Raw genomic sequence first — 25,537 nt, 5'->3', positions numbered from 1 at the left:
GGGTCTTCACAATCGATAACTATCAGGCCTTTAAAACTTTTCACGGGTCTTCACAATCAATCACTTTCCTGCCTTTATAAATCAGAATCAATGTTGACATAACCTTTAAACTCATCTGACTATAATTTGTAATCCCAGTTGTCAATAAGGGCAGTGATTAGCGATCGTTTTCGTGACAATGCGAGCGGAAGCCATCATCAAGTAGAAGCTCAGTTCTTTCATGTCAAGGACTTTTCTATTTACGCCTGATACGTTTGTCATTTCGCTCGTAGAATCTATCGTTATGAATACAATTTCGCAGAATCTGTGTCACTTATCTGATTCGATAACAGAGCGAAAAGTATTATCTAAAGTAAAACGTATCGATGTTCTTAATGACGCTTGTCTCTGTATGAATACGACTCCTGTGGGAGCCATGTGTGGTGGTCAGGGCTGTTGGGACACATTCATGTATGGATTGTAAACCGGAAAGAGGGCTAGTCAATGGCGGTCGAAAAGGCAATGGCCTAGATCATGAGCTTATTGCTGGCTTTACAAAACATTTGTATTGGTTTAAACATTCCTGTCTTGTTTTTTGCAAAACTTTGAACAGACCAAACGCAGTACAGAGGATATATACATTGAAGTCGTATAGTAAATACAATGGTTGAGGAAAATAAAATATAATTTGAAATCAACGTACATGAACAGGTAGTTTATCCGATATTCGTAAATCTGTCAATGTTTTACCTTCCCATTTCTTTTAAATGTCAAGATGTCGGTTTGAACGAATTGAATGTACAGGCCCACATGTCCTTAAATCACAAATAAGCTAAGCTCACTATTTTGTTTCGGTATGATTTGTTGAGAGTTTATAGACTTAAAAGGGAAAATAACTTGATAATCACGAAACTCTCATTTTATTTAGTGAAATCAAGATAATGTAAGAATTTTGTCTGATGAAATTAGCTATTTATTGTTGTTACGCTTACGAACTTTCAATGATTTGGGGCCAGATGAATAAAATATGAACTATAAAAGGTCCTTAAGTGAAATGGAAATTAAAATGCTTTAAATCAAGCCGATATTAGAGCAAGGAAAACAGGGCGAAGCATGTAATTTGTTATCCATCAAAACAGTAAACCGATGTTGTTGGTTTATTTTTCAATCTAATTCCAATCATGATGTGCAATCAAGCAAAAATCAAGCTACTGACTTGATTGAATTTGAACCTGGGCTCGTTATCAGAGATAAATCGGAGATGGCGAAAAAATCATCGAAATTGTAACAAAGAACAGACCTATTTTTGAAATATATGTTGAATTGTGCGGTACTTGTAGACCAAGTGCCAAACATAACTAATACAAATGATACAATAGCTGGAAGGAATATCATTATAAGGTTTATGATACTCATAAGAAATGCTATTTGTTTGTCCAGCACCTACCTTTGTGTCGACAATGGCAGCTCTGCGGCCCCGGCGGGCCGCGGGTGGAGGCGCCATTTCCTGGTCACTCTCGTCTGAACCGCTGTTGACGTTCGCTATACCTCCGGAACTGCGCCGTCGCGGGGTCTGCAATAATAAACGGAGTTAATGTAATAAGCATGCACGCAGGGTTTATACTTTTACGATGTTATGAAATAGTGATGTCACAACAATGATTACCATGGCAATTTAAGTTATTCTTGTCCAGACATAATTGACATTTTTGAATTGATACAGAATTCAAATTATTGGAAACAGATCGAGACTAATGGCCAGCAAAAGTTTAGTAAATTGAATGTTGTATAGGTAAGAATCAGCATCAGCACAGCCGTCAACTGTGCAGCAATTCTTGGACTACATTTGTCCTACTTGTAGACACGCAACACGCGATCTCGTGTCAGTCACCCGTTTGCCATATTAAGCAATCGCTCGCAAACATACCATTGCGAAAGGCCTCGTTTCTACGATATGACCTTATAACAAGCATCATCAAGTGTTTTTTGCTTAATGTAAAGCCTCTTCATTAACAAAAGAACGCATTAGCATCGCCTTTTCCCAATAATTACATTCTAAAACTGCATTCGGTTATTAACTGTTCTATGTGTACACTGGCGAATTACTAGTGCTTTTAAAGCAATAACTTGTATATAATTCATGTAACGTTTCCCTAATTATTTTCCAAAAGTGTAGACAAAACCAAACATAATTACATAAAATATGAATTTCATTTGTCTTTAAACATTGGGCAGTCTTTGTTTTTTCAACAACCAACCGTTCGCATGTATGTTTCTCAAAATTGTGGGCCGAAAATACTCTATAATAGCAGGAACGTTAAACAAAATCAAACTGTCATCAAAGTCACCAATGAACTACAACATTAGTATAATTGTAGGTTATTATCATCACGGGACCTTGGGTTTTCAGCATGTTCTGAAGTAATCCAATCACCAGGTCCATATGGAATAATTTGCGGGACAACATGCTATGGCCAGTTTTGTGCTTGTTATGTCGAGAATACGTATGGGTGTCATAAAAAGCTTAGTTTAAGAAATGCCTGGCTTGTAAATCGCCACCCCCCACTCCATCAACTTACCAGCCCCTGTTTCATGGCCCTGGAACTATAGAAGAGCTTTTATTTTATTTATTCATAGAGACAAAGAGTTGTGGCGTGGGATCATCAAGGTGCTTTTGAGACGAGTTGTGGTCACAAAGGCAGGCAAAGAGTAAAGTCTGGGTGCACGTGAGAACAGTTGGTGGTCAACAAGTCGGACAAAGAGTAGCGGTGTTTCTCCATCCGGGTGTACGTGAGAACAGTTGGTGGTCAACAAGTCGGACAAAGAGAAGCGGTTTTTTTTCCATCCGGGCGTACGTGAGAACATTTGGTGGTCAACAAGCCGGACATAGAGTAGCGGCGTTTGTCAATCTAGGTACATGTGAGAACAGTTGGTCAACAAGTCGGACAAAGAGTAGCGGCATTTCTCCATCTAGGTGCACATGAGAATTGTTGGTGGTCAACAAGCCGGACAAAGACAGCGGCGTTTTTCAATCTGGGTGCATGTGAGAACAGTTGGTGGTCAACAAGCCGGAAAAAGACAGCGGCGTTTCTCCATCTGGGTGCATGTGAGAACAGTTGGTGGTCAACAAGCCGGACAAAGACAGCGGCGTTTATCCATCTGGGTGCATGTGAGAACAGTTGGTGGTCAACAAGCCGGACAAAGACAGCGGCGTTTCTCCATATGGGTGCATGTGAGAACAGTTGGTGGTCAACAAGACGGACAAAGACAGCGGCGTTTCTCCATCTGGGTGCACGTGAGAACAGTTGGTTGTCAACAAGCCGGACAACGACAGCGGCGTTTCTCCATCTGGGTGCATGTGAGAACAGTCGGCGGTCAACAAGCCGGACAAAGAGGAGCGGCGTTTGTTCTTCTGGTTGCACGTGAGAATGGTTAGTCGTCAACATGGTTAAAGAATGGCGGCGTTTCTCCATCGCGGTGCACGTGCGAACAGTTGGTCGTCAACAAGCCGGACAAAGAGAAGCGGCGTTTGTCCATCTGGGTGCAAGTGAGAATGGTTGGTCGTCAACAAGCCGGACAAAGAATAGCGGCGTTTCTCTACCTAGATGCACGTGCGAACAGTTGGTCGTCAACAAGCCGGACAAAGAGAAGCGGCGTTTGTCCATCTGGGTGCACGTGAGAATGGTTGGTCGTCAACAAGCCGGTTAAAGAATAGCGGCGTTTCTCTACCTAGATGCACGTGCGAACAGTTGGTCGTCAACAAGCCGGACAAAGAGAAGCGGCGTTTGTCCATCTGGGTGCACGTGAGAATGGTTGGTCGTCAACAAGCCGGTTAAAAAATAACAGCGTTTCTCTACCTAGATGCACGTGCGAACAGTTGGTCGTCAACAAGCCGGACAAAGGGTAGCAGCGTTTCTCCACCTAGGTGCACGTGAGAATGGTTGGTGGTCAACAAGCCGGACAAAGAATAGCGGCGTTTGTCCAGGTACTCCTGCCTAGACCACACCCTCAAGTTACACCAAACGTTATTAGGCTAATTATATAACATATTGTTCACAATTTATGTAAGACATATGCATTTTAGACTTAACAATCAAATATCACCTATGAAAATGGGTGAAACTAGTGTTGCCTTACAACTTGATTTGACTTATAATGATGATGTAGACAAGAGTTACAAAAAAACATATGTAGAAAATAAATGAACACTTGGAGAGGTCATCTCGGAGCACGTATTAATTGCCTAATCAATCCAAATTAAGGTTCTTAAACTTTTCTTGTGCTCGCGAGACCTGTTTTTGCAAGCAAATAATCCGGTTTAATGACCCTATAGGGATAATTATTTTCAAGAGACTTGCGTCATTAAGCTCACTCTCTACTTTTTAAAAGTGTGCGCTGATAGTAAGTACTCGCACAAAACAGTCCATTAAAAATTGCTTCATCATACAATACTTAAATATATTAGGCACACTAATTGGCGTATACACTACCAAAGTATCATACAATGATGAGATACATTAAATATATGTTAGTTCACGTTCGCGTTATGAAAAAAGGTGGTAAGGAAATAAAATACCTGAAAGCAACATTGTTTCACTTTACATGTGCATCAACTTGTTATATTTCCTTGACTTAAACCATCTTTATCAAATGTTAATAATAACATACATGAACCGCACTAATAAGTCATTTAAAAGTAATTCATATATACCTCCCAATTCCCATACACGTATCCTTGCAATATATGAGGATGTTTTAACTTAGCTGGAAAACTGAAGTTAACTGGACGCATGTCTACTGTTCACCGCTCCACTGTTTGTTAGTACTGTGGTTATACACAACTATACTCTTCAAATGAAACTATATGAGGTTCGTTCATGCACATTCAAGCGAACGAGATTAAGGCATTTGATGTAGTTCATAATTATCTGGTTGATTTACCAAATGAATGGTTTAAAAAAAACAAACGCACATAAAAGATTTGTAACAAAGAGTTTACGAGTACATAAGAGTAAAGAGCATGAACTTGAATGACCAAATATTTGCACATTTTTTTCCAGCCACAAAGAGAAAGAGACTAATGTATAAGTATATATTATGTATTGCCCAGGTACTAAAACCAAAATCAAACCTAAGACAGAATTCTTAATTAAAACCAACGTCCATATACAAACAATCAATTATGAACAGATAATTTGTCGATACGACCATCAGATGACCGCGTGAGACCGACATTTCGCTTTAAGCTACAATGTATGAATGTGTCAGTTTTGCCAATGGGATTGGACTGAGAGTCAATTTGATATGTATTTAATGCACTTATATGATATAGGACCAAGAGCTGACTGCCAATTAATGATGCAGTACTAACACATTAAACGGCCGGTGAACTGGCCTACAGTTAAATGTTCTATTTCTATGGTAATATTTATAGGGTTTGACAATGTATCAGGTTAAAATCAGTCCTTAAACTTGATCTTAAATTTATTCATCAGTTATTGCCAATGTATTTGGTTTCAACTGATATAATGACCTACGAATTATCCCTTTCGCCGTGTATTTCATTTCAGATATTTATTAAACTATAAACTGACTCTGTCTCTACCTCTTATGAAAAGAAGTCAGACAACTATGTTTCAATAGACGTGTGTATCTACCGTGTGTCATCGCTTTATTGTCTATCATTATCTTATACCAAAATAGATATAACCCTTCCATGTATATCTATTAGTTCAGTCAGTCTATAAATTACTTTATTAATTTGTTAAAATGTAGAGCACCGTGCATTAAATACCTTTTTCGACCGATCCGACCTGTTGAGCAAATACGCCCGCTGTTTTTTCTTTAAAGGCAAACACTGGCGAGCGCGGAGATTTGTTCACTATTATTTTAGTTTGATGTGAATATGCTATATAGTATTGAGATTCAAAGTTTTTTTTAAGCAGGCAGTGAATGCGATGTGCAAAAAAGCGTTCCGATTTAAAGTCGATGGACAGCATTGGGTGAGTTTTCAATCGTTTTATGCAGAAAAATCATATGAGATCACACATAAAAAAAATGAATGAGAAAGATGGGGGATCTCAATTTATGTTCCGCTCAGCTTTTTTACACTTGAGTGTCTGTTTCCATAGCAAAACAATTCGTGAGGTTTGATATTTACATCCTTGCTTCCTAGCTTCTTCGATATCTCGACCCGAACCATAATTCAAATAACAAACATCGCAATATGAAACTTTCAGAATACTCAATTAAAATAATAGAAAACGCAATTGTTTAAAAAAAAACCCAGATGAGTAACAAAACGCATACGAAAGGCATAATACACAATTCATTTAAAAGGGACGCGTAATGAAAATATTTTAAAAGTCGCCGATCACACGTGTTATCGCCCATTAACCTATATTGACGCCTGGTTAAATTTATCTCCTCTTAAAAATTTCTATCAAACAGGCCATTCGATTGACGACAGCGTCACACGAGTAATACAATCTCTCCACATTTAGACTAAATGTTGGACAAACATGTCCTTTTGTGAACTTACTTTTTTCGGCTAGACTTACGACATCTGCCTGAAAGTCTGAACATAGTATATCTATATGGCAGAACATGTTTGGTTATCCTACATATGACATGTTTTGGGATGACTTTAAGACACCATTACTCATAAGTATAGTATACTATTACCTCAAAATGTCCTGAACTGAGCAATCAATCAAATGGTGGCTGAAGGCGGAGATACAGTTATTAGCATCTGAACTGTTAAAGATTTCCGAAATGGTGATATACTTGTGATAATTCACATGAACTCTCTCTAGGCGGAAAAAAATGGAAGCACGGTAATTTCGTAATTTGCAATCTGCGAGCGAAAATTTATATAGCTGGTTATAACAGCATCGTTATGCAGACACAACCATTGCCGTACACGATCGCTTCTGTCCCTAAATGGCAATTTAAGATACACATCTTAATTGTCGCAAACTAGTAATAAAAGCCTTCGAGGAGAGCATTTTGATTTGCAAGGATTTGTATACTGTCACCATATTAGTTGAATAAAACATTGTTTTGCGTATGCACGTATTTGCGAACAATGCGAATATTGTATTATTCATATATTCATCTGTTTTGGGTCCAATTGATGAAAAGCCGGACAAGTATTCGTTGATATTTCTTAAAGCAAAAAGTTCATTGGTTTGGTAGGAGTCTACCTCGAGCTGTATATTGTGATCTGTAATCCGTGATGCTTTCGAATTACATATTCTATATCAAAATGGATCTCACCTTTGAATACAACTCGATTCTCAGAGGTACACAACTTATTGCATCCACTTAATATAATGTTTATTGTTTACGTCCTACAGAAAAGAGATGACTATTATCTGGCTTTTTTATTTTCATTAGAACGTTAAAAATGTGCACTATTATATTCGCAATACCCTACATAATTAATACGAACAAAACTGAATTCGAATGATAATGATGTATTTTATTCTTCAGACACATGTGGTGTGTTTGAAGTAGAATCTCTTTTAATGCGTTTTGGCCAATCGACATAAATTAAAGGTGCATGCTTGTTTAAATATTACGCGGACAAAACCTCAACTATATACATCTAGGACTTTTAGGATTGGAACGAACAGACCCAATCGAAGCATATGTAGATTTGTATGCAAACGTTCAACTTTTTTTCTAATTGTTTACAGAACAGTAACAAGAAGTACTCTGGAAATCTTTAATACGTTCTTTTATTTATTACATTTGCAGTCAAAAAAAACTTATACGTTCGGAATAATCACTTGAAAGTAAGGAGACGAAATCGCTCGTGAGTGAGTAATGCCATCTTTATACAGATTACCTTGTGCCTAAGAAATGACACTTGTTATCAGTAGAAAAAAAGCAACCTTACAGGGACCCTCCATCGAGGACACAGAAATCCAATAAGCTCAGTGTGTATATACATTATTTTCTCCCACCCCAGATTATAAGTATCTTCCACGGCCGAGAGTGTAAGATAGGTTCATTCCGACCCGAGCGTAGGGTGTTTTGCGGAAACGAGGTTTACCGAGTTTCCGCAAAACACCCTGCGCGAGTGTCGGGATGAACCTATCTTACAAGAGCGGCTATGGTAGATGCTTTTTCTCCCACCTCAGTTAAACAAAATTAAGTAAAAATGTATTTTTTGCTGGAACTCTTTTGTGCTTAGTGAAAATAATTGCGTATGGATATGCGATAGCACGTGGTTGTCATGGATATGCGCGTAGTGATCCAGGTAATGTTAATAGTCAAATCGGTCTTTTTAAAAAGTTCTAAGGAGAATGAAGCATTATTTCTTGAATGGTGCGTGAAAACTGTTTTATGGTGACATTTGATGCGAGAAATAATTAATTAGCGTTCTAAATATGACCATAAGACAATATTTCCTTGGTGCTACTGACGACAGTCTTCAACAAGGGAGGTAGTTACAATCATGTGGTGACCATTGAAAAGGAGTTCCATACGGGCATTTTATCTTCGCCCGTGGACAAGATAAGAATATCTAGCATGGTTAAATTATTAGATCTACTTATCTGAGGTGGGAGAAAAGTAGAGCCAATATTTGGCCAATGCATTCATCGACCAGCAAAACAAGATTGCATTAGAATGATTTCGAAGAAATCCTATGATATATATATATGAATGTTAAAATCGATATTAGTCTTTTGACGGAAAGACCCCATTGAAAGACACATGTTGGAAATGAAAATGATTTTCATCATTTAAGAGAAAATGTAAGTCTACGTAAATCAATGGGGAAGTGGATGAAGCATGTCTTGACGTTAATATTGTGATTGTCATTTACTCAGTAGTAATCTCAAATTCCCCCAAAAGCTATCACACGATGAACAGTCTCTACATTAAGCTGAGAGGAGTAAATATATTTACTCAGCATACAGAAATGTGTTATAATTCTTTCCTACTTCGATTTGTCAATAGGTTTAACCATTTGCAGTCTACCTGTACATATTTTCATTTTGCATTTGAAACACACTATTCTATAACATAATAATAATATTACAGGATCTAGATCCGGTATTAATTGCTTGTATTTTTCCACCTGCATTTTCAGGATGGTTGTGGCAATATACTGGATTCTTTAATTACAGTGTCTGTAGGAACTCGTATGTCATGGAGTAAAATCCCATTAACTTCCATGCTTAGTGCAATTCTACATTCAACAATGAATAATTTAAAACGGTCAGGAAAGGCAAGTCTAAGTGATCCAATGTGCCAAACAATTAGACGAGACACAAGCTTTTATTTCCTGTATTACTTACCGATTTCTCCTTAATTATGTCGAGTTTCACTTTGTCGAAATACGACTGGTCGACAGTGTACCCGCGACAAAGTTTGGGCCTCTCCTTTATACGTTTCTGAATTCTCGACAACGACATGGTCTTTTGTTCACTTTTACTAGATACGTTATCTAATATCTGTCTTTTAATGATTTTATTCTACGTAAAAGAGTATTCATCATCAATGCAATGAGTGAAATTCCTATTCTGTCAGTTGCATTAACCATAAGGATTGCAGATGAATTCAACAAACATTTGTTCAGACTACTCTTTAGAAATATACTCATGAAACGCAAAGTTCTTGAGTGTCTCTTCCTTTGAATGCCAAACGTATTTTTAAACACCATTCTCATTCAATTCTAATACATATCATACAATATACTTTTTTCCGATATCAAATTCATGACTTAAATAGATTGATTTTTTTAAAACTCGTCTCTATTTCTAACATATTCAGGTTTAATACTCCAACAGTCATTATTTATATTTATGGTTGCGGAACATTTTTATTTACCCTGGCTTACAAAACAAACCTAGTGGACGCTGTCCTCTTTCCTGCTCTATCCGTTACATTTGTCATACTGATTGCACAAACATCCGCTTACACTCGTTACATTTACTCTGTGGAAAAGTTGTCTAGACAAATATTGGTCTTGCAAAAGGTTTTATATTCCTATATTAATGCCTGGCAAATGTTGTCTTACGCAAGTCCTTTTTTCCGTGTATCTGATACATCTATATGTATTAGTTTTTTATGTTAACCAAAATTGCATGATCTTTAATAATTCCACAAATTAAAACATTTCAACAAACCAAATGTTACGTCCAAAATGCAGCATCACGAAATAGAAACAACAGTGAGGACACATGTAAAGCTTATCTACTCCACACCAACAAAGACAACTGGCAATTAATACATCATCAGACATAAGCTGGCAGATTCAGGAACAGTTATACGTTTCGGGATTCCTTCCCTGGCACTTTGCTTTAACCATCACACAAATCTTATTATTAGTCGACGAGGGTTTTGTCGTATTTTATTATCCAAAACACGAACATATGCGTATTTTTCAAATCCGCTTACTCGTACAGCTTTGATGATATTTTTGCTTGATTATCCGGGAATGACTGATCGTTTTTATAAACAGGTTGTCACATAATCGCAGTGGTACTAAAACAAGTCTCCAATACCTTATGATGATGACATTAATTCTTTGGGGAAAATTTGCTAGATTGTCGTCGCAAAGACTATTTCATGTAGGCGTTCTGCATTTCCTTTGTATGAAGAATCGAAATAGATCGCACGCGAGACCGAGTAAGTCAAGGTAAGAATTTAATTAAATTGGTCTTCTTGCGCTCTGTAGTATGAAAGCACCAAGTCCATGACGGATTGGAACGGGAACCTAAGGAATAGCTTTGATCAAATATATATATCAGACTTTGACAGCTTCCATGGACTTGTAGATGTCCAATACTCTATATGTCGCCGGAATTAAGATATATCGTCAAGGAATTACCAGTCATTAGCGCAAATTATCTTGGAAGGGTTGTATCTTAGAAAGACAAAAATTGTATTGATTTAAAATGGACTACACTCGTAGAATAAGTCATTTGATAAAAAGCCATGGAAACGAAAAAAACTTACAAGCAAATACAAAGTCAATATTTATTGTCTGTACATAGAAGTTGTTAACAGTGTCGAGTAAATACGCCTTCATCAATTTAGAAACATTTCATTATAACGTTTTCAATAATTTATTTCCGGTGCGTGGAACATTGATTTTAGAAAACACGAAAGCGGGTGAAAATCGTATTGAAAATTATTTAATATTCACGTTCATGTATAATTTGCAATTAAATACATTAACCATATAAATTCTACAAAACATAATGGTTGTATAATAGACAGTTCTCCGCAATGTAAAATGTAACAGACTTCATAGTTGACGTCAGGTTTAATTAACATGCTTACGTAAACTCCATGGCCGCATACACCATTGTTCATTAAATACTTATTACTCTCAGCGGGCAGGCATCTCTTTACACCGAAGGCCAAAATATCGTTTTGAAAGTTTTTATAAGTGAAGTAAAACAGAGTGGTCACAGTTGCAATATATGTAAAAATTAATGAGGTTAATATAGGAACTATCTTTCAAATATATTCCCCGAGAAGTACTGTATTTATTAATGCTTTTCGGTAAAAAAAAACATACTTTTGTTGAGCACTTGATGAAATACCACGATTTCTATGATCACCGTGTAAAATGCCATGCTTTCTCTGATCACTCGGTTAAATGTGATCTTTTGGTGAAATGCTATGCTTTTCCTGTTTTCTTGGTAACACTTAAGAAAAAAACAACATAAACCTACAGTCGAATCTATCGTAGATATATAGATTATACCTTAAATATTAATAAAAGTTACAGAAACTTATTTATATTGAAATAAATTCCTGCTGGTTCCTTTAAGTTGAGACGCACAGCAGCATAATAGGAAAAAGCATATCGAAATTACGCTGCAAAGTTTACCATGTTGAACGGGACATGAATCCGGCAGGATACAACTGTGTTTCACAAAGTGTAAATCGTGTATTAAGTCGATGTTGCATCAAGCAATAGAAAACAGTGAAAATAACTTTTTGACGTATCTAATTAAATCAATAAGACGATATATACGCTTTTACAACTTACCGCATGTTCTTTAATCATAGAGAGTTTCACTTTGTCAAAATACAACTGGTCGACTATATACACCTGACGAAGTTTGGGCCTCTCCTTCCGTCTCTGAATTCCCGACAGCGCCATAGTACTTTGTACACAATAAAGGCGGAACTTAATATATGTTTGTAAAAGACTGTTATCAAGAGTTCCACTTAATTCAGAAGGTTCCCTTATTGCTGTCTCCAACCCCCTGATATATTGGCTACATGTACCATTACAGTTGCACAAACGTCCGCCTTCGTACTTTTATTTTTCCCCTGAGAACATATTGACATAAAAAGCAAAGCACTTAAACGTCACTTTCTTGAATGCCAGAATCTGTTCTTCAAACACCATTATCATTAATCTCGCATACAAAGTGTAGAATTGTTAAGTCCTATTTTTAACATCTCTTACGTTTCTAACGAGATGACGAGCAGTTTTTGTTAATTCCGTTTGTATATACTCAACGCGTATATCAACATGCATGTTATACAACTTTACACATGATATATTAAAACGGATTAAAAGGTAAGCAGAGCTTTTGATATTTCGCTCTAAATGATTTTAATTACATCAATAGCCGGTGAACACTTTAAAAGAGAGCATATGTACGAGTGTAACAAAGCATTAAATATGTCATTAATATAATGTATTTATATAATTAATGACAATATATATATATATATATATATATATATATATATATATATATATATATATATATATATATAATATATATAATTCTTTGAAATATTGCATTCTTTAAGACCGTAGCATTGTGTTATTGTTTACGAAAATTAACGGTTAAAAAATTGTGAAACTTGAGGAAAAGGTCCAAATTTTACTAAAGATGCCTTTGATATTCGACCTCAAGTGTCGCTTTATAATATTGCATTGTCAACAAATGCATTGTTCACTATTGATATTTCCGAAAAGCAAAGCAGTGTGCACATAGCAGGAAACATGCATGGCTCTATCTTGCACATCAACAAAGATTATGTTCTGAGCTAATTGTTTTTTCTACCACAAAGCCTATTAAGTTGCCGGAATGTTTTCACCGACGAGAGCTTCGTAGTCTTTTGTCAACCCGTGATTACAAAAATGACCATCAATTCCAAATCCTGCACAGCTTTTCAGAAAGTGGCATTCGTACTTAAACAGGTCGGCAACAGCAACTCATTATGGTATTATGATGACCGCTCCAATAGATTATTCGGGGATATCAGAGAACGCATGTATGATCACGGCCAAGATTAATTATTCCGGCATATCACATTACCACATTACGGATATGTCTCAGTACTGCATTATGAAAACAGCCCAGATAAATTATTCGCGTATATCACCGAACCGCACATCTCAGGTAAATATTCGGAGATATCACAGCACCACAATATGCTCATGACTTATATATTTTAGAATATCACAACAACTAATTTTGATTACAGCTCACAGCAACTCAATATGATCATGGCTTAGATAGATTCTTTGGGGATATCACAGTGCAGCTTTATGATCACAGCTCAGATAGATAACCCGGTGATATCACAGTACAGCATGATGACCACAGCTCAGATGTGATATCCTTATATACAGTTACATAATAACAATAAGCACTTGAAAGTAAGCAGACGAAATCGTTACCTTGTCCCCCACAAATTCCGTTTGTAATCATGGTCTGAATAAGAAAAACACTTACAGGGACCCGCCGTCGAGGACACAGAAATCAAATCAGCTCAATCAAAAAGTAAATAGTGTTGATAGAAAGCGTTTTCTCTCAGCCCAGTTAAGTAGATCATAATATTTAGCCAATGCAGTCATCGACCAATAAACAAGATTGCATTAGAATGATTTCGAAAACATCTTATGATATATATTTGTTTTATAAAGCTTTGAAAGACAACCCAATTGAAAGGCACACGTTGGGTAATGAAGGTGGTTTTCATTATTTTAGGGAAGATGTAAGTCTACGTTAATCAATTGGGAAGTAGGTGAAGCATGCATTGACGTTGACATTGTGATTGTCATTCACTCAGTAGTAATCTCAATTTCCTTCACAAGCTACCAGCCGATGCCATTGATACAATGTAAGTATATGTTTGTTGGTGTTTAGTGATATAGCGCGTGTACATTATCTCGGGTGTTTATATGCTCACAGCTCAGATAGATAACCCGGTGATATCACAGTGCAGCATGATGAACTGTACATTTCCGTGTGCGTTTATTTATATACTGTGTGTACATTTTCGTGTGCGTTTATTGATATACTGTGTGTACATTATCTCGAGTGTTTATATATATATTTACGATGTGTGTACGTTTTCTTGTGTGTTTATTGATCCAATATGTGTTCGTTCTGTTATATGTTTTCTGCTATATTTCCTAATTTGTAGTTTGATTACTGTGTCATTAAGCAGGAACTACTTTGCAAATTGACATTCCTCTTTAGTGTTTTACTTCATCGTTGATGTGGTTGCAAAGAGGAGGCGTTAAATGTATATGGACGTTTGGGGTTTGTATTGTTTTAAAAGTCGCCGTTGACACGTGTTATCGCCCATCAAAGTATACTGACGCCTTGTTAAATTTATCTCTTCTAAGTTAGTTTTAGCAAACAGGTCATTTGATTGATGATAGCGTCACACGAGTAATACTATCTCTCAATGTACAACTTAATGTAAGACAGACACGGCCTTTAGTGTAGTTTCTCTTTTCGGCTAGCCTAACGACATCTGCCTGAATATATGTATTCATATGCTTCAAGCAGTACATGTGTAGTTATACCTACATGTGACATGTTTTGGGATGGCTTTAAGGCACCATTACTCACAAGTATAGTATACAATAACCTCAAAATGTCCTGAATGTTCAATCAATCAAATGGTGGCTGAAGGCAGAGATACAGTTATTAGCATCTGAAAGGTTTTAGAGTTCAGAAATGGTGATATACTTGTGGTAATTCACATGAAATGTCTTGAGGCGGAAAACAAAATGGAAGCACGATAATTTCGTAATTTGCAATCTGCGGGGGAAAATTGATATAGGCTGGTTATAACAGCATCGTTACGCAGACATAACCGTTACCGCACACGATAGCTTATGTCCCTAAATGGCAATTTAAGATACGAATCGTAATTGTCGCAAACTAGTAATAAAAGCCTTCGAGGAGAGCATTTTGATGTGCAAGGATTTGTATACTGTCACCATATTAGTTGAATAAAACATTGTTTTGTGTATGCACCTATTTGCGAACAAATGAGAATATTGTGTCATTCAAATGTTCACCTGCATTGGATTCATATGACAATTGGACAGTGATCATATTTTGCGCAATGAAAAGACGGACAAAATTAGAATATATTTCTTAAAAAAAAATACATTGGTTTGGTAGGAGACTACCTCGAGCTGTATCTTGTGATCTGTAATCCGTGATGCTTTAGACTTACATATTCTATAAAAAAATGGATCTAACCTATGAATTTTACTCGATTCTCAGAAGTACACAACTTATTGCATCCACTTAACAATAAGTTTATTGTTCACATCCTACAGAAAAGAGATGACTTCGTCCTGGCTCTTTTATTTTCTTCAGAAGGTTAAAAATGCACTGTTATATACGTAATACCCGATAGAATAAATACCAACAAAACTGAATTCGAATGATAATGATGCACTTTAATCTACAGACGCACGTGATGTGTTTGAAGTAGAATCTCTTTTGGTGCTTTAAAGTTTTGGCTAATCGACATAAATTACAAGTGCATGCTTGTGTATTAAAATATTACGCGGACAAAACCTCAATTTTATAGATCTAGGACTTTGAGGATTGGAACGAAAAAACCCAATCGTAGCATATTCACATTTATACGTAAAAGTTCCACTTGTTTTTAGTTCTTAACAGAAGTACTCGGGAAATCTGTAATACGTTCTTTAATTTATTACATTTGCAGTCAAAAATACTTTCGGAATAATCACTTGAAAGTAAGGAGACGAAATCGCTCGTGAGTGACTAATGTCATCTTTATACAGATTACCTTGTGCCCCAAAATTGATGTTTGTTATAAGTAATCTGAATTCAAAAAAATCCTTACAAGGACCCGCCATCGAGGACACAGTAATCAAATCAGCTAAATCCAAAGGTAAATAGTGTTTATAGAAATCTTTTTTTTCCACTTCAGATACGTACATCAAAATATTTGGCAAATGCATTCATAGCGCAAAAAAACAAGATTGCATTAGAATGATTTAAAAAAAAATGTTTAAAAAATATATATTTGGTGTAAAATTCGAGTCTATTGACAGAAAATCCCCATTGAAAGGCACATGAAATGAAAGTGTTTTTCATCATTTAAGAGAAGATGCAAGTCTACGTTAATCAATTGGGAAGTGGATAAAGCATGCCTTGACGTTGATATTGTATTGTCATTTACTCAGTAGTAATCTCAAATTCCTTAAAAAGCTATCAGACGATGAACACTCTCTACATTAAACTGAGAGGAGTAAATATATTTGCTCAGCGCACAGAAAAGTGTTATAATTTTTTATTACTCCGATTGTTTTATTAGGTTTAACCAATTTGTATTGTACCTATAACATATTGTATTTTGCATTTGAAATACACTATTTTATAACTTAGTTTACATGTTCTAGATCCGATATTAATTGCTTGTATTTTTCCACCTGCATATTTAGGATGTTTGTGGCAATAAACAGGATTTTTTTCAATTACAGTGTCTGTCGGAACGCATATGTCATGGAGTATATCAATCACATTTATTTCCATGGTAAGTGCAATTTTATATTCAACAATTAATGATTAAACACGGTCCGGGAAGGCAAGTCTTTGTGATCCAATGCGCCAATCAATCAGACGAGACACAAGCTTTTATTTAATACATTACTTACCGATTTCTCCTTAATTATGTCGAGTTTCACCTTGTCAAAATACGACTGGTCGACAGTGTAACCGCGACGAAGTTTGGGCCTCTCCTTTCGTCTCTGAATTCTCGACAACGACATTGTCTTTTGTTCACTTTTACTAGATACGGTATTTTATATCTGTCTTTTAATGACTTTAAAAGAGTATTTATTATTACTGTTGGTGTAAAATCTATATTTTGTCCGCTGCATTTACCATAAGAATTGCAAAATAATTCAACAGAAATCCGTTAAAACTAGTCCTGGGAAATATACTCATGAAAAGCATAGTTCTCGAATGGCTCTTCTTGTATTGAATGCAAAATTTGTTTTTAAACACCATTAATATCATTCAATTATTATACACATTATAAAATATACATTTTTGCTAATGTCACATTCATGATTTTATTAGATTTGGTTTCTAAATAATCGTCTATATTGCTAACGTATTCACGTTAAATACTCCAACAGTCATTACTTATATTTATGGTTGTGAAACGTTTTTCCTTTCATTGACTTACAAAACAAACCTAGTTGTCCTCTTTCACTGCTCTATCCGTCACATTTTTCATACTAATTGCACAAACATCCGCTTACACTCGTTACATTTACTCTGTGGAAAAGTTTTCAAGACAAATATTGGTCTCGCAAAAGTCTTCTCGAATTGAATGTCAGCTTTTTTATTTCTATATTAATGCCTAGCACATGTTGTATTACGCAAGTCCTTTTCCGTGTATCTGATCATCTATAAGTATTACTTTTTTTATATGTAAACCAAAATTGCATTATGTTTATATTTCCACAAATTAAAACATTTCAACAAATCAAAAGTTACGTCCAAAATGCAGAATCACGAAATAGAAATAACAGTGAGGACACATGTAAAGCTCATCTACTGCACACCAATAAAGACAAATGGCAATTAATACATAATTAGACATTAGCTGGCAGATTCAGGAACAGTAATACGGTTCGGGATTCCTTCCCTGGCTCTTTTTGCTTTAACTACCACACAAATCTTATTATTAGTCGACAAGGGTTTTGTCGTATTTTATTATCAAAATAACGAAAATATACGTGCTTTTCAAATCCGCTTACTCTTACAGCTTTAATGATATTTCTGCTTAATTATCCGGGAATGACTGATCATTTCTATACACAGGATGTCACATAGTCTCAGTGGTACTAAAGCAAGTCTCCAATACCATATTATGATCACATTTATTCTTTGGGGAGAATTTGCTAGATTGTCGTCGCAAATACTATTCCATGTAGGCGTTCTGCATGTTCCCTGTATCAAGAATCGCAATAGATCGCACGCGAGACCGAGTAATTCAAGGTAAGAGTTTAATCAAATTGGTCTTTTTGCGCTCTATAGTAGGAAAGCACCAAGTCCATGACGGATTGGAATGGGAACCTAAGGAATAGCTTTGATCAAATATATATATCAGACTCTGACAGCTTCCATGGATTTGTAGATGTCCAATATTCTATATGTCGCCGGAATTAAGATATATCGTCCAGGAATTACAAGTCATTACCGCAAATTGTCTTGAGAGGGTTGTATCTTTAGAAGACCACAATGGATTGATATAAAATGGACTACACTCATCGAATAAATCATTTGATGAAAAATCCATGAAAACAATAATTGTAACTTTAAAGCAAATACAAAGACAATATGTATTGTCTATAAATGGATGTTGTCAACAGTGTAAAATAAACATGCCTTCATCAATTTAGAAACAATTCATTTTAACGTGTTCAATACATTATTTCCGGCGCTTGGAACATTCAATCGCGGGTGAAAAACATATTGAAAATTATTAAACATTCACGTTCAGGTATATTTTGCAATTAAATACATAATCCAAATAAATTCTACAAAACATGCTCGTTGTATAAGAGACAGTTCTCCGCAATGTAAAAATTTATAGACGTCAGGTTTAATTAACATACTTGCTTAAAATCCATGTCAGCTTACACCATTGTTCGTTAACTCCTTATTACGCTCAGCGGGCAGTCATCTCTTTATACCGGGAAAAGTATCGTTTTGATTTTTTTATAAGTAAGTGAAATAGAGTGGCCACAGTTGCAATATATGTGTGGTTAATATACAGGAACTAAATATTTTAAATATATTTCCAGGCAATACTGTACTTATTTTTTCGGTGAAAAATAAAACATGCTTCCTGTTATCACTTAATGAAATAACACGCTTTAAACTGTAAACACTTGGTGAAATACTTTCTGGGATCACTTTATGAAATGCCATGCTGTCTCTGATCACTCGGTTAAATGTGATCTCATGATGAAATGCCATGCTTTCTGTGATCTCTTGGTGATACAGTTATAACAATTATCCCCTAGAACATGCATCATGTGCCTTAATACTAGCCAGTGCGCATGCGCGAGCTTCTAAATAACTCACTTAATCTAACCAATAATGGATTAACTTTAAATTTGGTGGTAGTTTTAATCAAAGGCTTTCTAAATGATTAAATGTGAATTCTACCGGTGATACAATTGCCGGTTGCATGAGCTTGAACAGTTAACACGATAAGTGGTATCGGTGGATTCGAATCATACTAATAGAGAAATAGTACACTGAGTAAAGAAACATTCTTATAGCGGAAAATCAGGGCGGAAATTCGACATGTCATAATACTGCAGTGACAATATTCGGGGTACTTAAGAATAAATGTAAACCTACAGGTGGAACTTATCGTAGATGTATACAATATTCCTTGAACATAAATACAAGTTAAGACAGTAACTTTTTTATATTGAAATTAATTATTGCTGGTTCTTTTGAGCAATGAAATGACAGCAATGAAAAGGGAAAGTATTTCGCAATTACACTGCAAAGTTTGCCATGTTGAACAGGACATGAAGCCGGCAGGATACATCTGTGTTTCACAAAGTGTGTATGTTTAATTCAGTCGATGTAACATCAAGAAGTTGAAAACAGTGAGAGGAATTATTTAACTAATTAAATCAGTAAGGCGATATATACGAATTTACGACTAACCGAATTTTCTTTAATCATGGAGAGTTTCACTTTGTCAAAATACAACTGGTCGACGAAGTTTGGGCCTGTCCTCCGTCTCTGAATTCTCGACAGCGCCATAGTCCTTTGTATGCAATAGTGACGGAACTAAATATCTGTTTGTAAAAGACTGTTGTCAAGAGTTCCACTTAATTCAGGAGGTTCCCTTGTCACTGTCTTCAACTCCCTGATATGCTGGCTACATGTACCATTACGTTAGCTCAAACGTCCGCCTTCGTACGTTTATTTTTCACCTGAGAACATATTGACATAAAAAGTAAAGCACTTAAACGACATTTTCTTGAATGCCAGAATCTGTTTCTCAAACACCATTATCATTAATCACTCATACAAAGTTCTATTTTTTAACATCTCTTACGTTTCTAACGAGATGCCGAGCAATATTTGTTAATACATTTTGTATGTACTCAACCAAATATCAACACGCATAATATACAACGATATACATGATATATTTAAACGGATTAAAAGGTAAGCAGAGCTTATACTATTTCTCTCCTAATAGTCTTAATTACATCAATAAAAGGTGTACAATTTGGAAGAGAGTACATGTACGGTTATGAAAAAGCAATATATATATATATGTCAATAATAGGTACTGTATTTAATGCCGATATGTACACATTAGTTAAAGAGATTGATTGTCAAACTTGAAAGAAGAACTAGGTTAAAGGAAAAGAAACAACCGAGGAAGAGAGGAATAGCAACTTTAGGCTAATATTTTTCTTTAGCGGTAATGTTTTGAAATGTTGCTTACATTAAGTCCGTAGAAGCGTTTTATCGTTTTAAAAGTGGCTCCATATTTAATTGCAAAGTTTGCGTTCAGCGCTCCTCTTTCTTTCTTGTGACACTTAGAGTTTAAGAAATAGTACAACTTAAGGAAAAGGTGAATTTAACTCAAGACGCCTTTGTTATACGGCCTCAACTGTCGCTTTATAATATTGCATTGCCAACAAATGCATTGTTTACTTTTGACATTTTCGAAAAGCAAAACAATGTGCAGATAGCAGGAAACATGCATGGCTCTATCTTGCACATCATCAAAGGGAATTAGCAATGAATCTATCATCAGGTAATGCTGGCAGATTAAGGAACAAGTTAATGCGTCATGATTACGTTCTGAGCTATTTTTCTTTTCTACAAAAGCCTATTACTTGCAAGAATGTTTTCACCGACGAGGGCTTTGTAGACTTTTTTAAACCCGTGATGACAAAAATGGCCATCAATTCCAAATCTTGCATACAGCTTGCCAGATAGTGGCAGTCGTACTTCAACAGGTTAACAACAGGAACTTTATGATCACAGCTCCAATAGATTTTTCGGGGATATCACAGAACGAATTTTTGATTACAGCACAGATTAATTATTCCGGCATATCACAGTACCCTTGTAACCCTTTACGGAATTACCACAATAACGCATTATGATCACGGCTCAGATAAACTATTTGGATATATCACAGCACCGCATTATGATCACTGCTCAGATAAACTATTTGGATATATCACAGCACCGCATTATGACCACAGTTCAGATAAACTGTTTGGATATATCACAGCACCGGATTATGATAACGACTCAGATAAACTATTTGGGTGTATCACGGTACCGCATTATGATCACGGCTCAGATAAACTATTTGGGTATATCGCAGTACCGCATTATGATCACGGCTCAGATAAACTATTTGGGTATATCACAGTACCGCATTATGATCACGGCTCAGATAAACTATTTGAGTATATCACAGTATGCATTATGATCACGGCTCAGATAAACTATTTGGGTATATCACAGTATGCATTATGATCACGGCTCAGATAAACTATTTGGGTATATCACGGTACCGCATTATGATTACGGATATCCCAACAACTTATTTTGATAACAGCTCAGAAAGATTCTTTTGAGACATGACGACAACTCATTATGATCACAGCTTAGATATGTTATCCGGAAAGTCATCATAATGAAAGGTAATATTTCTGTCAGGGTAAAGCTTTCATTAAATTGGCTCCTTGTTCTGTATATCATTAAACCGGATTGGCATTGAAACAGAAGGCAATGCTTTGAGAAGAATTATATTAATCGTCGTGTCGGTTTCCGTCGACTTGTGTATGTCAATTGTTCTTAATGTTGCCTTTGTTAGGATATCGGCCAGGCAATAGCCGTTATTAATACATCTAGTGCTGACTGAGTTATTTAATTGAGAAAAAAATGTACTGCCTAAGCAGTTTTTTGTTCAACAGTCGAATACGTCGTTAATGGAAGTTTGATCAAAAAGAGTTTACAAAAGTCAAATGGATCGTTGCAGTAAAAATTTAAAACGAACAGTAACGAATTACCTTCCATTTTTAAGTTATAGACATACACGTTCAATTATCCTTAGTAAGGCGTCCAACACACACAAATATTTTTAACAAGTTCATGCAAACAAGAACCTTAAACAATATATTATACAGTACATAATTTTACAAGGTAATTCAATGTAGGGAAGAACAGCGGATATATAACTGGAATGGCATCAGAAAGAAAGATACAATATCTGGCAGAGTTTCGTTGACTGGCACTTTACTCTGTTTATCATAAGACACCACATTCTGCCCAGAATGGTGTGGAAACTAATGACAACGCTTTGATCATAATGTTCCGACAACCAAACGTAACAGAGAACGAAAAAACAGCATTTTAACAACAACAACGACAACAAATAATAATAATAACAACAACAACAGCTGCTTTCATTAACAGTTTTTCAAAAATAATTCAAATAAGTCATGCAAATATTTAAAAACTTAGAATAAAGAATATTAAAACTAAGGTAGAAGAATTATAAAACTAATCTATAAATGATGATAGAAAACACGAGTACATCAAGCTACGTATGAAACTTGTTCGGTTATATGAGTATCTCTCTTATTTCACAATGTTTTACGTCATCATAACTGGCAACATTGCCAATGATTCAATTCTTACATTGATGATATATTTGTTTTATATATTCTAAACTATTATACTATTGATTGCCAATTGCAGGTAGCAGTGTTTTCCAACGCTTGCAGTGTTTCTGCCTACACCTGCTTAATTACTACAGAGTACTCTGATACAATACTTGTTGGTTATTATCTTCAGTAATAACTAGCTTATATTTAGCAAAGATTGACAGATATTAATTATTATGCCCTAGGTACCGCAGTGTTATAACAATAACCAGCAATGCTATCCTGGGAAAAGTCACAGATAGGCAATCAGTTAAACGTATGTAGTAAGAAACATTTGTACCATGTGGAGTGTTTTATACATTTACTCATATCGGAACGATAACAAGAAGGCAGAGCTGAAGCGTGCTATAACTATCGCATTGATAAATTATATTGCTATTTAGTTATACGCATGCTAGTTTTTAAACGTTATCCTTGACAACATGGTACAAACAGTTACTTCAACCTCGTGATTGAAACTATACACTCATGTTCATGTATTATTTTATTAACTCAAGTTGTGCGTGCAGTTACTATAACTGATTTAACTGTTTTACTACATTCATATATTCAATTAAGGAACATCCACATATTGAGTTTGTATCTTACACGGAACGTTCCATGTTGACTTAATCTGTTATGATGTGGCGTGCGTTCGATTCGTATTTATGAAAACTTGCTTGAAAAAACATCTACACAGGTAATAGATAGGATGCAAATATGTTGTCGTTGTATCCTGTGGAACAGGGCATGAAGCCGGCAGAGCACATACTTTACAGAGTCGATGCAGCATCTTGCATGATGAGTGCAATTTATATTCATCAATGAATAATTTAAAAAAGGCAAGGGAAAAACAAATCTATCGGATCTACTGTGCCAATCAGTCTTGCGAGACACAAGCTTTCATTTACTTTACGACTTACTGATTTCTCCTTAATTATGGCGAGTTTAACCTTGTCGAAATATGACTGGTCGACAGTGTACCCGCGACGAAGTTTGGGTCTCTCCTTTCGTCTCTGAATTCTCGACAACGACATAGTTCTTTGTTCAGTATACTGTTCGACTTTTAATGATTAACTTCGACTTAAAAGAGTACCCATTATTGATGCTGTGCATTCCCTATTTTGTCCGTTGCATTAACCCCTCACAATTGCTCAAGGATCAACCGAATTTCTTTCAAATAACTCACCGGGAAATATGCTCATGAAAAGCATAGTTCTTGAATATCTCTTCTTCTATTGAATGCAAAATCTCTTTTCAAACATCACCATTATTAAATTGTAATACAAATTATAGAATAGACATTTTTCTCATATCATATTCATGATTTTATTCGATTTGGTTTCTGAAAACGTCTCCATTCTAACATATTGATGTTCAATACTCGAATAGCCGTTATTTATATTTATTGAAGTATTCCAATATAACAAAACTTTGCCAGAATGCATCTATTGAAATGTACTCCAAGCAAAGTAATGTGCAAACACCCGTATGTCCCCTCTAATGCACACCAGCAAAGAAAATTAGCAATTAATCCATTATCAGGTATTTCCATGCAAGGCAGATTGAGGAACAGTGTGCTGCTTCATGATTACGTTCTTAGCTATTTGCCGTATTCCACAAAGACTTATATTTGCCACAATTTTGTCATCGATGTGGGCTTTTTAGTCATACGCAATCCCTAAAGTCAGCCCTTAACGTCATTTTCACGATCCGACACGCACAATCTGTCATAATGACCGCGACTAACAATTATTGTTGTATTTTCAATCCGTAAACGTAACATTCCGCAATTCGACGAAACCAGGTTTGAAATAATTAACTGAGATTCAGTTTCAACTGTTTTTTTTCTAACTAAAATAACCGTTACCTTCACCCTAGATGCCTGATATGTATTTCACAAACTGTGTATAGTGAATTAAGTCGATGTAGCATCAAGAAATAGAAAACAGTGAGAAGAACTATTTGACTAATTAAATATGTAAGGCGATATATACGATTTTACGACTGACCGAATTTTCTTTAATCATGGAGAGTTTCACTTTGTCAAAATACAACTGGTCGACTATATACACCTGACGAAGTTTGGGCCTCTCCTTCCGTCTCTGAATTCTCGACAGCGCCATAGTCCTTTGTATACAAAAGTGGCGGAACTTTATTTCTGTTTGCAAAAGACTATTGTGAAGAGTTCCACTTTAATAGGTTCCCTTATTGCTGTCTTCAACCCCCTGCTATATTGGCTACATGTACCATTACGGTTGCACAAACGTCCGCCTTCGTACTTTTATTTTCCCCCTAAGAACATATTGACATTAGAAGCAAAGCACTCAAACGACATTTTCCTGAATGCCAGAATCTGTTTTTCAAACACCATTATCATAAATCACTCATACAAAGTCCTATTTTTTAACATCTCTTACGAGCAGGTTTTGTTAATACATTTTGTATGTACCAAACGCGAATATCAACATGCATGTTATACAACTATATACATGATATATTAAAACGAACTAAAAGGTAAGCATAGCTTATACGATTTCTCTCCTAATAGTCTTAATT

At 35.7% G+C, this 25,537-nt stretch overlaps 1 protein-coding gene across 8 annotated transcripts in view; it reads right to left on the bottom strand.

Annotated features, from left to right (window-relative positions):
* LOC128218214 (pleckstrin homology domain-containing family G member 7-like) overlaps positions 1-25,537 on the bottom strand; it is a 187,691-nt gene that overhangs the window by 17,113 nt on the left and 145,041 nt on the right. For all 8 annotated transcript variants that reach the window (XM_052925815.1, XM_052925816.1, XM_052925818.1 and 5 more), the window contains one exon: positions 1,427-1,552. In XM_052925815.1, coding sequence (XP_052781775.1) covers positions 1,427-1,552 — 126 coding nt within the window. The remainder of the gene's footprint in view (positions 1-1,426; positions 1,553-25,537) is intronic.

This window comes from Mya arenaria, chromosome 14 (assembly GCF_026914265.1).
Source record: "Mya arenaria isolate MELC-2E11 chromosome 14, ASM2691426v1".
Classification (NCBI taxonomy): Eukaryota; Metazoa; Mollusca; class Bivalvia; order Myida; family Myidae; genus Mya; species Mya arenaria.
The sequence above is the reverse complement of the archived record's forward strand: the minus strand, read 5'-3'. Positions and strand labels throughout refer to the sequence as shown.